The 16,865-nt window shown below is 37.9% G+C and overlaps 1 protein-coding gene across 2 annotated transcripts in view; it reads right to left on the bottom strand.

Moving 5' to 3' along the window:
• Window positions 1–16,865, bottom strand: part of Hsc70-5 (Heat shock protein 70 cognate 5) — a 44,323-nt gene that overhangs the window by 13,626 nt on the left and 13,832 nt on the right. For both annotated transcript variants that reach the window (XM_089245277.1, XM_089245278.1), the window contains exons 5-10: window positions 15,959–16,032; window positions 15,697–15,800; window positions 5,793–5,955; window positions 5,617–5,709; window positions 2,044–2,253; window positions 1,206–1,295 (exon numbers count right to left, since the gene is read on the bottom strand). In XM_089245277.1, the coding sequence (XP_089101403.1) occupies window positions 1,206–1,295; window positions 2,044–2,253; window positions 5,617–5,709; window positions 5,793–5,955; window positions 15,697–15,800; window positions 15,959–16,032 (734 nt within the window). The remainder of the gene's footprint in view (window positions 1–1,205; window positions 1,296–2,043; window positions 2,254–5,616; window positions 5,710–5,792; window positions 5,956–15,696; window positions 15,801–15,958; window positions 16,033–16,865) is intronic.

Below are 16,865 nucleotides of genomic sequence, written 5' to 3'. Positions count from 1 at the left end.
CACAGTGGTGGTCGGCTGAAGTTGGTTTTCTGTGGTTCCCAACTTCAAGGCGCAAATGCGAGCCGATCTCACCGTTAAAAAGTCTCGCCACAGAGAGCAACAGTCCTACAACGATAAATCTTTCAATCACAACACTTCACTCATAGTTAGAAAAACTGGTGGCAGATAGCAGCACTACACATAACAAGCATTACACAGAAACAAACTTTACGTCAGGTTGCACTACACGCACATTCCCGCATGTACCGATTCGTTGGGGGTTCCGAGGGGGGGGGGGGGGAATGTAGGCTCAGGGATCCATGATGTTCTTAAGTCAGCCACCTCGTTGGGCAATTTGTCTGTTGTGGCGTTGTATTTGTATTATTTTCTGGTCAGGTCTTATTTTTGGAGAAAAACTATACCTTTTGTTCTGTTTCACTTGAAGGTGTTCATTACCAATGTACAATTCAAGAATCCCACAAAGTTATTTTCTTTTCTTTATAAGCTAATGTAAAATATTTTTGTCTCTTGATATTTCAGTTATGGAAGTCTTATGTACCTGTATAAAACTTCTAAAAATATAAAGCAAACATATATTTTTTTGAATGAAAATTCAGTTTACATACTTTTTCACGGAGGCTTCAATTTATTTATACATGGATTTGTGTGTGTGAAAAATTATGTATTATTAATAAGCAATAATTTTGTTAGATATGTTCATCACATATTACATATTTAAGTTCATGGTTTATATTTTCTGTCTGCGGTTTCTTGTAATACATTTTAATATGTGAATCTCGTACCTAAATGCTTAAATAAAAAAAGTAGTCTGAAGAATTATAACTATAAAGTGTGATTCCAAGAAATTGTTTATCACATTTTTGCTCCCAAAAAAATCTTTCAAAAATACTGCAAAATATACATATCCTAAACACTGAACTATGTAGCAATTTTTCGAAAAAACATTTTTCACAAAAAACCTATTTCCCCCCAAAAAAAAACAGGTTTTTAAGGCTAAAACTCAGCCTGGGGAGCAAATTTGACAACCCTGGATATAAGGGTCATTTTGGTTGCAAAAAAAAAAATTGTTCTAAGTGAGTCTGAAGTGAGTTGATTATATGAAAATGAAATATGTTAACAGAGCTATTTCTTTTATTTCAGATGATTCAAGTCTTCAGTAGTTTCAGAGATGGCAAAAAAATCTTTAAACTGCATTCATAAGATACCTGTATAGCAGCTCCAACAGCAACTGCTTCATCTGGATTCACCGATTTGCTTGGTACTTTACCAAATATTTCTTGAACCATTTCTTGAACCTGCATAAAATCAAATTAAATAAGTGCTTACAAAATTTGTGATTTTAGCAGAGCACAAGCTCTAGAGAAACAATTTTTAAACCTTTTCCAGACATTATGCGTGTTAAGAGAATATGGAGCCAAAAGCATCATTGATATATATATATATATATATATATATATATATATATATATATATATATATATATATATATATATTGCAAAGGTACGGGAGGTGGGGCTTGGTTATTTTAGTTCAATGTACAAAACTGCAAAATATTTAGACTACATGGGAGAAAAAACTAGAACATTCATTATTAATGACCATACAAAAAAAAATGGGACATTGTAATATTATGTTCTGCCCAAACAGTCTGCAATTACCATTCACAGCTGGTTAAATTACTTAATTACTACATTCACACCAAAATCAAACCAAATATAACCAGTCACGATTTCGTAAGCAGATACAGGCTCCTCAAACAGGGCAGAAGGGAAGAGAATGTTTTACTGGCATGGGTAGGGGGTGGGCATTCTTTTACTGAATGGGAAAGATGATCACTTTCCCCCTGTATCCGCCTAGGCATGATTTTTATGTAATAAACAGGGTTAACACTGGTTGTCAATGTGATCTTAACTTCAGGGAACAAACTACACAATTAACGTTGGGCATGACATCATTTTGGAAAGGGATGGTAAAATATACACACACACATAGCAATTCAATAATGATCTTTGGGCTTTAAAAAAATTATATAAAAAAAATTACCTTTGGCATCCTGGTCATGCCACCAACAAGTATAACTTCCTGGATATCAGATTTCTGCACATCAGCATCTGTTATGGCTTTCTTGCAAGGATCGACAGTGCGCTTTATCAAGTCTTGGACTAAACTTTCAAGCTTCGCTCTTGTAAGTTTCATGTTCATGTGCTTGGGCCCACTTGCATCAACGGTCAAATAGGCCAAATTGATGTCCGTCTAAACATAGAAACAAAATATTAATGTAAAAAAAATTGACATATCAGCTGCTCGGATGCTATCTAAATTTTGCCAGGAACACGAATGTATATCTCATGTTGAAACATGTTACAGAACATTTTAGGAAAATGATATCCATAGAGAGGATGAGCAAACATTTAAATGTTACCTCTCAATTTTGACACTTGTACTGGGGATGGGAAGAATAGAGATTTAGCCAAATATCAATTTTCTTGAAATTCATAAAAATTAAATGAAATTGCCATTTTTAATTGAAAATAAAATTATGGTAATTTCAAATGATTGATATTGAATTTTAATATCAATTTACTTAAATAAATATAAAAAAAAATGGTAACCAAGATTTTTATTGCCACGATACTGACAATCAAATTTAATAATGATATTGTATTTTAATATTAGTGATACCTCAGTAACAAAGGTGATTTGTTCTGGAATCACTTCATTAGCAAAACATGATTTCCCCCATAGGTTACTATGGAAAATCGTTCCACCTTCTGCCAAAACTTTACAGTTTTTAAAACACAAAGGGATTCTATAAAAAAGACAAACTGATGGAAGGCTAAAATGAATAGCTTCAAAATTGTATAAATGAGAATATACAGGAAGATAAGAGATGATCTTTTTATTTTCCAGCATGTAACACAACCAACACCAGCTTTAGTCTACTAAAGCTGATGTTGACACAATCCAATCAAGTTCTTAAGTGTCCCCATCCATTTATGATTTGGTCAGCTCATTTCCGAGTCTGTTAAATGCAGATGAAAAAAGATAATCTCTCAGACCGTTCAGTTTGAGTCTTGCACTGAAAGAATGCGTGCTCTGAAAACATAGGCTACCTTTTTTCTTTCGATACATTTTCTATTTTGGCTGTCTTTTATTTCATATGAAATGTTCACAGAATTTCAGAAAGAGAAACATAGGTACATCTGGAAAAAGATTCTGAAATGGACATGAGTTAATCGGGCCCCAGTGATAGTAATTCTGATGATTGGTGTGAAAATTCAGCTCACGACACGCATATTTTATGTCAGCGTGTGCATACATACATATCAAAAATGTTCATTAGCTTAATCTGTATTCGTTAACCCAGAAAAATCAAAAAATCTTCATTAGTTAGAAAATTTGTAAGCCAAGGCATTTGTTAGCTGAGGTATTTGTTAGCTGAGGTATTTGTTAGCTGAGGTATTTGTTAGCTGAGGTATCACTGTGCTTACAGAATAATTTTTTTCAATACTTGTAAAATTGTAACATCTATTAAGAAAATGTCAAACATTATTTACTCAGTATTAATGCATCATAAAATTTATGACTTATTTTTCCTCTTTAGATGTTCTTTGCCCCTCTCAGTAGCTCAATACATTTCTTGTCTAGGTACATTTTTCAGTTAGTGAACTTGCGTAATTCATGCTCCCCTCCACATTGTGGTAGAATTCTATTTTCAGTTTCATATTTTAATCTTACTCTAGAAATTCATCCTGACATAACCTCTTGAACAGAATGGGATAGGCATGCAACAATAAAATATAACATGGTTCATACTCTTTGAAAGTAAAAAATTCAAGGACATTCATATCGCAGGTGTTAAAAACCCTAATTTTTTTAACAAAAATGAAATTACTTGGATTTTAATTGATACAGGGCTCCCATTCAAAAAATGAGAAAAAGTAGGAAGACGCAGGACTAAAAAGTAGGATGGGGTAGGGTAACCCCCCTTAGACAATATAATCATAGCATAATGGAAAAAAATTCCTAAAAAAAAATTTTTAAATTAAAAAAAAAAAAAAAAAAAAAAAAAAATTAATTTTGAATTAACTTTTTTTCCCTAGCACTTTCAGTCAAGCCAAAACAAAATGACAAATGACTTGGTTACAAAACTAATTTTTGGTTAAAACAGTGCACTAGCAACCACAGATAATTCTTTGCTGTCTCTCCTCATAGATATTACATTCTTTTTTCGAGTCTTCCAAAGTGAAGAGCTTGTCAACTCTCTTTGACAAGGCACAGCTAATTTCGAAGACATACGTTTTTTAAGAATGACGCACCTTCGAGACCATTTTCAAAAGCACAATGCAAAATGTGTAAATTACAAGATCCGTCGTAAATAAGGCAAGGTGAACCAGATAGTTTTACTGTGTTGTTCATCATTTTTCAAATTTTACTGTTCAATGCCAGTGTAATCATTTTTGACAAATGAAGCACTTCCATTTCTAGCTCTTTGCTGAGCATTGTAAATATTGTTTATCCCTCTTCATGGCTTAAAAATACAGAAGACAACTGAATGCTACTGGGTAGCATCAGAATCACCAAACCTAGAATAGGCCAACGTATCCAACTGCTTTGAAATACAAACTGTTGTTTCACCTATTTGCACCATAATTTTGAATGATGAAAGTTACTGTCCAAGACCATGAAGTAATAAGTACAAATATATTTTTCCACCCAGACAGAAGTTTTTAATGGCTACTATACTTGAACCCTCAAACTAAGCACATGAAAAATTAATCAACCAAATGGTCCACATAACCCCCCCCCCCCAAATTACCTTAAAAATGATAAAATTTCTGCCTTGGCAGAATCATTAATTGCATTCTTCAACATTTGTAATATTTGGCAATATATCAATTTCCTGCTCAATTAAAATCAATTACACAAATTTTGTCGATAGGATTTGGTAAAAAGTAAAACAAAAACTAGAAAGTAGGACATTTTATCGAAAAGTAGGACGAGTGGGAGCCCTGTTGATATTCAACATTTACTTATTTTTAATTTTGAAATGCTAATTTTTTAAAGATATAATTTTTTAAATGAATTATAACTCATTTCTACTTGTATACAATGTCAAGTTCTAAAGGTCTTGCTTTTAAAAAAAGCCATTGTAGTTTAGTACGCAAATGACATTTAAGCAGAAATCATTTTATGCAAATATTTACCTAATTTAATGTTAAAATTTCTTTAATTTGTTTTTTTTGTTTTGGATAATTTTAAGCTGGAGGGGAAAAAATTATGATATTCGTATGAGCAAATTTACTTAGGAAAATTCTATAAGTCAGACTATTTTATTTGACCAAGTTGTTAAACAAATCTTTAAAAACAAAATTTTTGAATATTGTTTTCCTCTATTCTTTTTTGGATGATTTAATGTCCATTTTAACATTGTTCAGCTGCAATGCATCGAGAATGTATACCATTTAAAACCCGGATCTTTCTGCCATCATTAAGTATGGAAAGCATAGGAAAATACAAATTATAATATGCTAATGAAAATGTATTTCCTTGGTAGCATAAGAATGATAAAGCAAAACTTGGAAAAATTATTGTTCTGCAAAATTCTCTTCTTACCTGCACAGCAGACGATAGTTCAATTTTTGCCTTTTCAGCAGCTTCCTTTAGCCTTTGCATGGCCATAGTATCTTTGGAGAGATCCACCCCTTGCTGAATTTAAGAAAAAAAATAATCTCAGAATTTTCATGTTTTTTTCTTTTAAAGTTTTTGAAACAAAATAAAATAAATGTTACCTCTCTCTTGAATTCTTTGGCCAAATAATTTACAAGAGTATTATCAAAATCTTCACCACCAAGGAATGTGTCACCATTTGTTGATTTGACTTCAAAAACACCCTTCTGGATTTCCAAGATGGAGACATCAAAAGTGCCACCTCCCAAATCATAAACAGCGATTCTAAGAGGAAATTTCCATAAATCAATTTTTTTTCCTTTAATGTTGGTGAGGGATAAAAAAAATGCAAACAGGACATTTCAGTTACTACTACTACAAAACACGACATGCACCTCGTCCATATTCCTCTTAACGAAATGGTACACGTTGGAATGTGTGTGTGTGTATATATAGTGACCTTCAGTGAAGTTGTTTCTGTGTAATGCTTGTTATGTGTAGTGCTGCCACCTGCAATCACTTTTTAATTGAGTTTTACTCAATTCATAGCGAGCGAAGTGTAATAAATGAATAATTGTAACATTGTAGACCTGTTGCTCTCTGTGGCGAGACTTCTCAACGGGGAGTTCAGCTCGCATTCGCGAAGTTGGGAACCACAGAAAACCAACTTCAGCCAACTACCACTGCGGTGACGGTGGGGTTTGAACACGGATCCTCGTGATGCGAGTTCATCACCATGACCACTCGACCTCATTTTCAGTTATGCCTCACTACTAGACGAATTGATAATCTTAATTAAAATTAAATGTTTGAAATTTAAACTGAAGAGCCAAAAAAACTGGGACAGGCATGCGTATGCAAATAAAGAGATAGGGAACCAATCAGAGTACGGCGCTGCAGTCGGCAACGCGTATATAACACAACAAGTGTCTGGCATAGTTGTTAGATCGGTTACTGCTGCTACAATGGCAGGTTATCGAGATTTAAGTGAGTTTGAACGTGGTGTTATAGTCGGCGCACGAGAGATGGGACATAGCATCTCCGAGGTAGCGATGAAATTTGGATTTTCACGTGTATACCGTGAATCCGGTAAAAAAATCTACGACATTGCTGCGGCCGGAAAAAGATCATGCAAGAACGGGACTGACGAGAATCATTAAACGTGACAGACGTGCAACCCTTTTGCAAATTGCTGTAGATTTCAATGCTGGGCCATCAACAAGTGTCAGCGTGCGAACCATTCAACGAAACATCATCGATATGGGCTTTCGGAGCCGAAGGCCCACTCGTGTACCCTTGATGGCTGCACGACACAAAGCTTTACGCCTCGTCCAGACAACACCGACATTGGAATTGGACTGTTGAGGACTGGAAACACGTTGCCTTGTCTGACGAGTCTCGGTTCCAATTGCTTCGAGCTGATGGACGTGTACGGGTATGGAGACAACCTCATGAATCCATGGACCCTACATGTCAACAGGAGACTGTTCAAGCTGGTGGAGGCTCTGTGATGGTACAGGGCGTGTGCAGTTGGCGTGATATGGGACCCCTGATACGTCTAGATACGACTCTGACAGGTGACAGGTACGTAAGCATCCTGTCTGATCACCTTGCACCCATTCATGTCCATTGTGCATTCCGATGGACTTGGACAATTTCAGCAGGACAATGCGATAAACCACACGTCCAGAATTGCTACAAAGTGGCTCCAGGAACACTCTTCTGACTTTAGACACTTCCGCTGGCCACCAAAATCCCCAGACATGAACATTATTGAACATATCCGGGATGCCTTGCAACGTGCTTCTTTGCTAGAAGAAAATGAAGGGAATTTTCTAAATTTGATCCCCCTAAGAGGGGTCAAAAGGGAGGGGGGCATTCATAGAGAAATCACGCCGAGCCAAAATCGCTAAAGCTCATCATGAAATTTGGTTAGGAGTTTCCTGCAAGAACGGGACTGACGAGAATCATTAAACGTGACAGACGTGCAACCCTTCCCGTGCAGCAAATTGCTGCAGATTTCAATGCTAGGCTATCAACAAGTGTCAGCGTGCGAACCATTCACCAAAACATCGATATGTACCCTTGATGACTGCACGACACAAAGCTTTACGTCTCGCCAGGGCCAGACAACACAGACATTGGACTGTTGAGGACTGGAAACACGTTGCCTGGTCTGAGTCTTGGTTCCAATTGCTTCGAGCTGATGGACGTGTACGGGTATGGAGACAACCTCATGAATCCATGGACCCTACATGTCAACAGGAGACTGTTCAAGCTGGTGGAGGCTCTGTGATGGTACAGGGCGTGTGCAGTTGGCGTGATATGGGACCCCTGATACGTCTAGATACGACTCTGACAGGTGACAGGTACGTAAGCATCCTGTCTGATCACCTTGCACCCATTCATGTCCATTGTGCATTCCGATGGACTTGGACAATTTCAGCAGGACAATGCGACAAACCACACGTCCAGAATTGCTACAAAGTGGCTCCAGGAACACTCTTCTGACTTTAGACACTTCCGCTGGCCACCAAAATCCCCAGACATGAACATTATTGAACATATCCGGGATGCCTTGCAACGTGCTTCTTTGCTAGAAGAAAATGAAGGGAATTTTCTAAATTTGATCCCCCTAAGAGGGGTCAAAAGGGGGGGGGGCATTCATAGAGAAATCACGCCGAGCCAAAATCGCTAAAGCTCATCATGAAATTTGGTTAGGAGTTTCCCGCAAGAACGGGACTGACGAGAATCATTAAACGTGACAGACGTGCAACCCTTCCCGTGCAGCAAATTGCTGCAGATTTCAATGCTAGGCTATCAACAAGTGTCAGCGTGCGAACCATTCACCAAAACATCGATATGTACCCTTGATGACTGCACGACACAAAGCTTTACGTCTCGCCAGGGCCAGACAACACAGACATTGGACTGTTGAGGACTGGAAACACGTTGCCTGGTCTGACGAGTCTCGGTTCCAATTGCTTCGAGCTGATGGACGTGTACGGGTATGGAGACAACCTCATGAATCCATGGACCCTACATGTCAACAGGGGACTGTTCAAGCTGGTGGAGGCTCTGTGATGGTATGGGGCATGTGCAGTTGGCGTGATATGAGACCCCTTGATACGTCTAGATACGACTCTGACAGGTACGTAAGCATCCTGTCTGATCACCTTGCACCCATTCATGTCCATTCTGATGGACTTGGACAATTTCAGCAGGACAATGCGACAAACCACACGTCCAGAATTGCTACAAAGTGGCTCCAGGAACACTCTTCTGACTTTAGACATTTCTGCAGGCCACCTAAATCCCCAGACATGAACATTATTGAACATATCTGGGATGCCTTGCAACGTGCTGTTCAGAAGAGATTTCCACCCCCCCCCCACCTCTTACTCCTACGGATTTATGGACAGCCCTGCAGGAATCATGGTGTCAATTACCTCCAGCAATATTTCAGACATTAGTCGAGTCCATGCCACGTCGTGTTGCGGCACTTCTGCGGGCTCGCGATGACCCTACACGATATTAGGGAGGTTGACCAGTTTTTTTTGGCTCTTCAGTGTATATACCCAGTAAAGAAATTGTAAAACATGAAATTGAACTTATTTCAATTGACGGAAAACCTGTACAGATGAACTGTCTTTACGAGCATTATTCTCAATCTATTTTCATCACAAATTTTATACAATATATATATATATATTTTTTTTTGCAGTCGATGCTCGTTTCTATGAACTCGTACAGACTTAGTTTCATAATTAGTTCTTAAATGGGAAAGACTAAAAAAATGTGGGAAATAGAAAATTAATTAGTTTTATCACTTTACTGACAATTTCTGTAAAAATAATTTATTTTTGCTTGCTTCATTTGATCATTTTTGTCGCACCACTGTCATTTTCTGCACACGAGGGCTAATTAGACCGGGACCTACAATTTATTGACGATTCCGAACGGCAGGCTTGTTTTTTTATACTCAGAGAGGTTGGTGCGCTAACCCCTCGATGGGGGGAGACTCCCTGCGGTCGCCGTTTCTGTTGTACCCGTGTCAGGAAAGTTTTCTGACAAGGACAAACTGGGTATCGAACTCGTGACACCTCTAAGCATCCTTTTGGTACTTCAGGCGAGTATCTTATCGACCTGGGCTACCGCACCCTTTCTCACTTCACTGCAACATTTTTGGTAAATATAAAATCCCAATAGATATAGGATAACATTTTGCAGCAATCACACTTCTCTAAAATATTTTCAAGACGGTGGAATGCAGATGGAAAACTCGTTTCTATTGCCATAGAAACAATCTTTTGCTGATCTTTATTAGGTTTCAATGTAATTTTTTGAATCCCATACTTTTTGGCAATTTCAAGAGTCGCACATTAGCTGTAGGTTTGAACACTAATTTCTTTCAAAAAAATTCTTTCATCAAATGTCAAGCACAATCTTTTTGGTTTTGTTGACATTGTGAAAACGAAAGTACACAGTGGGCTGAAATAGAAATTGATCAAGTCTCGACTTAGAAGTGGGTACGATACATTACATTGTTAGTCATTTCTGAAACTGGCTAGTTTATCCAATAATAATGCACAAAGAGAAAATTACATTGTTAACGAATCTTCAATTCATGGTCACCCCTGCCAACAATCAAACCCTTCTTCCTGACACGTGTTTGCAAAACACCTGTATGCTGTTGATGACGAATTTTGAACTTCTATCTCCCCCCCCCCTTCTTCTTAAACAAGTAGAACGTCCGAATTGAAGTTCCTTTGATTATAATGAACTGAGTCAGCTGGAAAAATAAAATGACAGAAGGCAAAAAATAGATTAAGGAAAACAAAGTTCATAAAAAAGAGCAGATTTTATAATTAGCTCTATGGCATGCTGTTTGAAACAGGGCCAAATTCATAACGTGAAATCATAAAAAATTGTTAGAAATACAGTAAGAATCTAACTGCATAAACAGCAGTAGTTTCTGCTCGAATTTCCAGAATTCAATTTAGGAATCATTCAAGATATGACAGATACAAAACTCAGCCATATTCTGCAAGATTCCATTACAGTTTCAGCATAAATAGATCTAAAAACATTCATGCATGTGAAGTGAAAATGCAGCACTCTATGACTCCATAATTTTTAATATTTAGAAGGTTTTTTTATTCAAACTAAGAACATGACTTTCATTAATAAAAATTAATTAAATAGTTGTAAATTGTTAAAAAACGTTAAAAATTATTTGTTGAATAACACGACCAGCGCTAGTACAAAAACAAAAATCAAGTGAGTGAAAAATACAGGATTAGTACTCTTATATACTTTGCAACCACACTAAAAAATTAGCATATTGGCAAAAGAACCGAACACAAAAAATAAAGTCAGTCTGCATGACGTCATAATCCTTTTCTAACAAACAGTCTTACGCATCGCAATCTTTCTTCAGATCGGTACGCCACAGAACTCCCCCGCCAGTTCCTCGAACGATGTCAACCGACCTGTAATCGCCGTGGAAAACACACGCGTCGACCAAATCTGGTATGGACCTCTGACGGAGGCTCCCGAAGATGCACCGAGGACGGCAGTGGCTGTTCTTCAGATACGAAGTATGCCGGCTTGAGCCGGTCAACCGACACGTTGACATGTCGACCATTGAAATTCAACTTGAAAAACTTATCACTTTTGTGAAGAACAGGAAAGGGTCCCTGGTATGGCTGCTCCAGAGGCTTACGCACGGAGTCTTTTCTTACGAAAACGTGCGTGCATACGTTGAGTTGGGGATGCACAAACACTTTTGGAACACCATGTTGTGAAGTAGACACTGGTCGTAACCTTCGCATCTTCTCCCTCAAATCACTGACGAAATCCGACGCAGGAACAGTTGAACTAGATGAATCTCTAAAGAACTGGCCAGGCAATACCAGAGTTGCACCATACACCATTTCGGCTGACGAGGCGCCTATGTCTTCTTTTAGTGACGACCGGATTCCAAGCAATACTGTCGGAAGGGCGTCATACCAATTGACTTTGGTGTGGCACATAATAGCGGCCTTGAGTTGGCGATGCATGCGCTCAACTAGACCATTGGCACATGGATGATATGCTGTAGTTCTAGAACGCTGTGATCCAAGGAACTTTGAGAGATTTTGCATGAGATTGCTCTCAAAATTTGTTCCTCTGTCCGTGGTGATAATTTCCGGCACTCCAAATCTGGATACTCATCCGGCGTAGAAAGAAGAGGCTATGGTTTCAGCTCGCTGGTCTTTCATAGGCCAAGCCTCCGGCCACCTTGTGAACCTGTCAACACAAGTCAGAACGTACGTATGTTCTCGTGAAGGCGGAAGTGGTCCAACAACATCCAGATGTACGTGTGAAAATAGAGCATTTGGAGATAGGAAGTTTCCCAACGGAGTTCTCACATGCCGTTGCACTTTAGAACGTTGGCAGCTAAGGCAGCTTTTAGTCCACTCTCTACAATCTTTTCTCAAAGATTTCCAAACGAATCTACGTCTAATGAGTTCTGTAGTAGCTTTGACGCCAGGATGACACAAATTATGTAGACTGTCAAAGACTTGTCTACGGAAAGGTTCTGGAACATACGGTCTCAGGTTTTCCGTTGAATCATCGACGTACAACGGCGTCGTTCCGAAACCAGTCATGGGTTTCAATCTCAAACCAGAATCCGATTCGAGCAAAGACTGAAATTCACCGTCAGACTTCTGTGCGAGAGCCATCTCATCGTAGGAAATGTTAGTAGGGACATTAATTTCTGATATTCTGGAAAATGCGTCAGCAACAACGTTATGTTCACCTGCTATATACCGGATATCGGTAGTAAACTGTCCTATGTATTCCAAATGGCGAATTTGTCGCGGGGAACACTTATCTGATTTCTGGACAAACGCGAACGAGATAGGTTTATGATCACAAAATATAATGAACTGTTGGCCTTCAAGCATGTGTTTGAAGTGTCTTATGGCCGAATATATAGCCAACAGTTCTCGATCATAAACACTATAGTTACGCTCTGCTGACGTCATTTTTCGTGAAAAAAATCCTAGGGGTTGTATAGAACCCTCGACACTTTGTTGTAACACCGCGCCGAGTGAAATACTCGAAGCGTCGGTAACCAAACTCAATTGAGCACCAGGAACCGGGTATGCAAGAAGTGTGTTCTCAGCCAAGACGTTTTTTGCATTCTCAAAAACCGATTTGGTTTCCTCTGACCATGGAATTTCAGATTTATCTTTTTTCTTTTTGCCTGCGACTAAGTCGTATAATGTTGCCTGAATTTCCGCAGCGTTCTTGATAAATCTATGGTAATAATTAACCATCGCAAGAAATCGACGAAGTTCGCTAACTGTTTTAGGTAATGGAAATTCTTTTAAGGCTTGAATTTTCCTATGAGTTGGGGAAAGTCCCTTAGCAGTTACTAGAAATCCAAGGAATTCTATCTCCTTCTTTCCGAACTGACATTTTTCTATTTTAATAACCAATCCAAATTCATCTAACCTTTTCAGGACATTTTTTATATCCTGTTTGTGGGACTCCTCATCTTTTGACGCTATCAACAAATCGTCCAGATAGGGTATGACGTAATCCAAATCCCGGAAAATCGGATCCATAAACCTTTGAAAGGTTTGAGCTGCGTTTCTCAACCCAAAAGTCATTTTCGTATATTCGAATAATCCAATGGGAGTAATGACAGCTGTCTTAGGAATATCTGATGATTCCAACGGGATTTGATGATAGGCTTTTACCAGGTCAATTTTTGAAAACACAGTTTTTCCTGCCAAACCATGAGCAAAATCATGTATATGGGGCAAAGGGTACCGATCTGGACATGTTTGAGCGTTTAAACGACGGAAGTCTCCACAAATTCTGTAGTCGCCATCTGGTTTTTTTACCATATGAATGGGGCTCGACCACTCACTTTTCGAAACACGAATTATGCCTTGTTCCATCAATAATTTAAACTCTTTCTTGAGGAAAGAAAGTTTTTCTGGAGACAAGCGTCGTGCTTTTGAATGGACAGGTGGGCCTCGAGTCTCAATGTGATGAGTAACAGAATGGCATTTCAGGTCATTTCCCAAATTGGGACGCAAGAGGTTAGGATATTCAGCAAGAATTTTGTGATATGGCATTTCAGCGGACACAAGAGTCAAGCCTAATGAAGGTCCAAGGCACTTTTCACCTCTCTTGGATAAATAAGTTAAACCATCAATCAAACGTTGATTTTTAACGTCTAGCAATAATCCATATCGTTCTAAAAAATCTGCACCTACTATAGGACTAGATACGTCTGCAATTATGAATTTCCAAGGAAAATTTCTACGGAGTCCAAAATTTAATTCAATTGATCGAATACCGTATGTATTGATACATGAGCCGTTTGCCGCGTATAATTTTAGCTCCTTTGGTTGCCTACATTTTGCAAAATGTTTAGGTAAGCAACTCACTACAGCGCCACTATCGACCAAAAATTTTATTTTTGTATTTTGGTCAAAAATGAAAAGGCGGCCATGAAGACGGCTTTCATCTGCTGCCGCAGACACAGACGAGCCAACTAGTTTTCCTGAAAACTACACGGCTTCACGCATTTGTGAGCGCGTTCAGCAAATCGGCGATGGTACCAGCACATACTACGATCGTGACTCCATGATCTATTCGATCTTTTCCTATGACTGTTTTTCCTATCGTAAGATCGAGGTCGTCGCTTAGACTGTTGCAATTCCCGACGTAATTCAGAAATTTCGGCTTTCAAATCCTCCAAATTTATATTAGATGGCGGGTCTGATATACCCGCTACGGATTGGACCACAACGCAGGAATTAACCTCATAAACCTTATCCGCAAGTTTAGACAAATTTTCCAAAGAGGAATCGGATACCGACAAAATTTGTTGAACGGAAATTGGTAGTCGTTGCATCCACAAAGATTTCAAAACCTCGGCGCTAACTTTATTGTTAGCTAATGATTGCATTTCATGCAAAAGTACAGAAGGTTTTCGGTCTCCTAACTGTAAATCCTGAAGTAACATTTTTAATTTCGCCGTCTCTGACTGCGAATAAGCGTTAAGGATGCGATTTTTTAACGTCAGGTATAAATCTTTCTCAGGTGGTTGAGTTATTAAATCTGATACAGTTACAAGCACTTGGGCGTCTAAAGCTGAAATTACGCAGTGAAATTTTGTTTTATCTGTAATACCGGATATAAAAAATTGGGATTCAATTTGACCAAACCACAAATCGGGATTAGATTCCCAGAATGGTGGCGGTCTAAAGGCTACTCTAGCAATATCAGAATTATTTTTTAATTCGTCATTTGATGACGTGTTTTCTTGATTTGGCATCTTGTTAAATTTAAATTCGACTAAACTTGGGCATAAATTTGGTTAGTAAAATTATTAATTCGAATTTTTTTTGTGAGAAATGGCAATGCACAAAAATCGTGACTAAAGTCCCGCTCGAAGAGATCCCGAAATTGAAATTTAACTCACCCTTTTTGACTGAACATCCAGCGTATCAGTAGCTTCTAGCTTGGGAATAGTCACCAGTGAACCGGGTCACCAGTGAAGTGAAAATGCAGCACTCTATGACTCCATAATTTTTAATATTTAGAAGGTTTTTTTATTCAAACTAAGAACATGACTTTCATTAATAAAAATTAATTAAATAGTTGTAAATTGTTAAAAAACGTTAAAAATTATTTGTTGAATAACACGACCAGCGCTAGTACAAAAACAAAAATCAAGTGAGTGAAAAATACAGGATTAGTACTCTTATATACTTTGCAACCACACTAAAAAATTAGCATATTGGCAAAAGAACCGAACACAAAAAATAAAGTCAGTCTGCATGACGTCATAATCCTTTTCTAACAAACAGTCTCACGCATCGCAATCTTTCTTCAGATCGGTACGCCACACATGCATATAAAAATGTTTCACTACAAAATTAAAAATCTTAAAACTAATGTTTTTAAGACAGAAAATTCATTCTGGCACTTTGAGATTACACCTGAAATGCTTACATTTTATCGCTTTTATCAATACCATATGCCAAAGCAGCAGCAGTTGGTTCGTTGATGACCCTGAGCACATTCAAACCGGCTATCTGGCCAGCATCTTTCGTAGCCTAAAAATGATATAAACTACTTTATACATGTGATACATGAAACAAATGACTACACATTTACAAATCAACTCAGAAAATCTCAAGTGAGCCACAAGCTCCTGCCTGCAAATACTTCAATATCTACACATTCTGTTCTTCTAATGCGAAGGACTTCTTACCTGCCTTTGAGAATCATTGAAATATGCTGGTACTGTGATCACGGCATTCTTCACCGGTTGGCCAAGGTAAGCCTCTGTGCCAACAAAAAATAAAATCAAAGTATCATGAAAATATCAAACTTCAAATTAAACTTTCCTTTACATCATTTGAATTTAATACCTCCATAAGACTAGATATCATTTTAATGCACAGTGAAACTGAAAATCAACTATTTTGGAAATACAGTAAAAATTAACTGCACAAACTGCAGTACTCAAGTATGTGTTTCCAAGTTTTAATTTACGAATCATTCAAGTCATTAAAGACAACTTCTGCATGGTTCCTGAATTTTTCTACAAATTCAACGCCCAATTTAATAAGGTATTGAGTGAACTTTTCCTTCAATTCTGAACTTTTTATTTTTGATCATTTTATTCATAACGTCCAAAATTATTCTCGCTCAACAATAGACACTTTTATCAGAAATGCCATTGATGCGATATAACATGTCAAAATACCCAGAATTTTGGAAAAGGATGTATAAAAATTTTGTCCATGCGTCCTCTAGGACGCATTCTTTCCAAGTTCTAGGAAGAAAAAGAGAAACCCCCCCCCCAACCTTTTTACCATGTATCACGATTGCACGACCTTGAAAAAGTGGGTTTACAACTTTGTACACTGTACTGTATTGATATACACATGGGTTGTTGCAATGGTTGTTGACGAATAAGATGAGGGATATTTAGTTGCTTCCCTGAATGAGAGGCCATGCAGTTGTCAAATTTTAGTTTTTATTCCCCTGTGGATTTTTTCCCCTTACGGTTACATACCGAAAATTACGGTTCTTTCACGGCTATCTGCAGGCATTTAAAATCAACATCTATACGCCGTAAATTCGCCTTGTTCCTACAATATTGAGATTACAGT

This window comes from Pholcus phalangioides, unplaced genomic scaffold (assembly GCF_987345545.1).
Source record: "Pholcus phalangioides strain wild (caught in Gottingen) unplaced genomic scaffold, Ppha-v1.0 ptg000015l_1, whole genome shotgun sequence".
In the NCBI taxonomy this organism is placed as follows: Eukaryota; Metazoa; Arthropoda; class Arachnida; order Araneae; family Pholcidae; genus Pholcus; species Pholcus phalangioides.
Note: the sequence above shows the minus strand (reverse complement) of the source record. Positions and strands in the feature narration are given on the sequence as shown.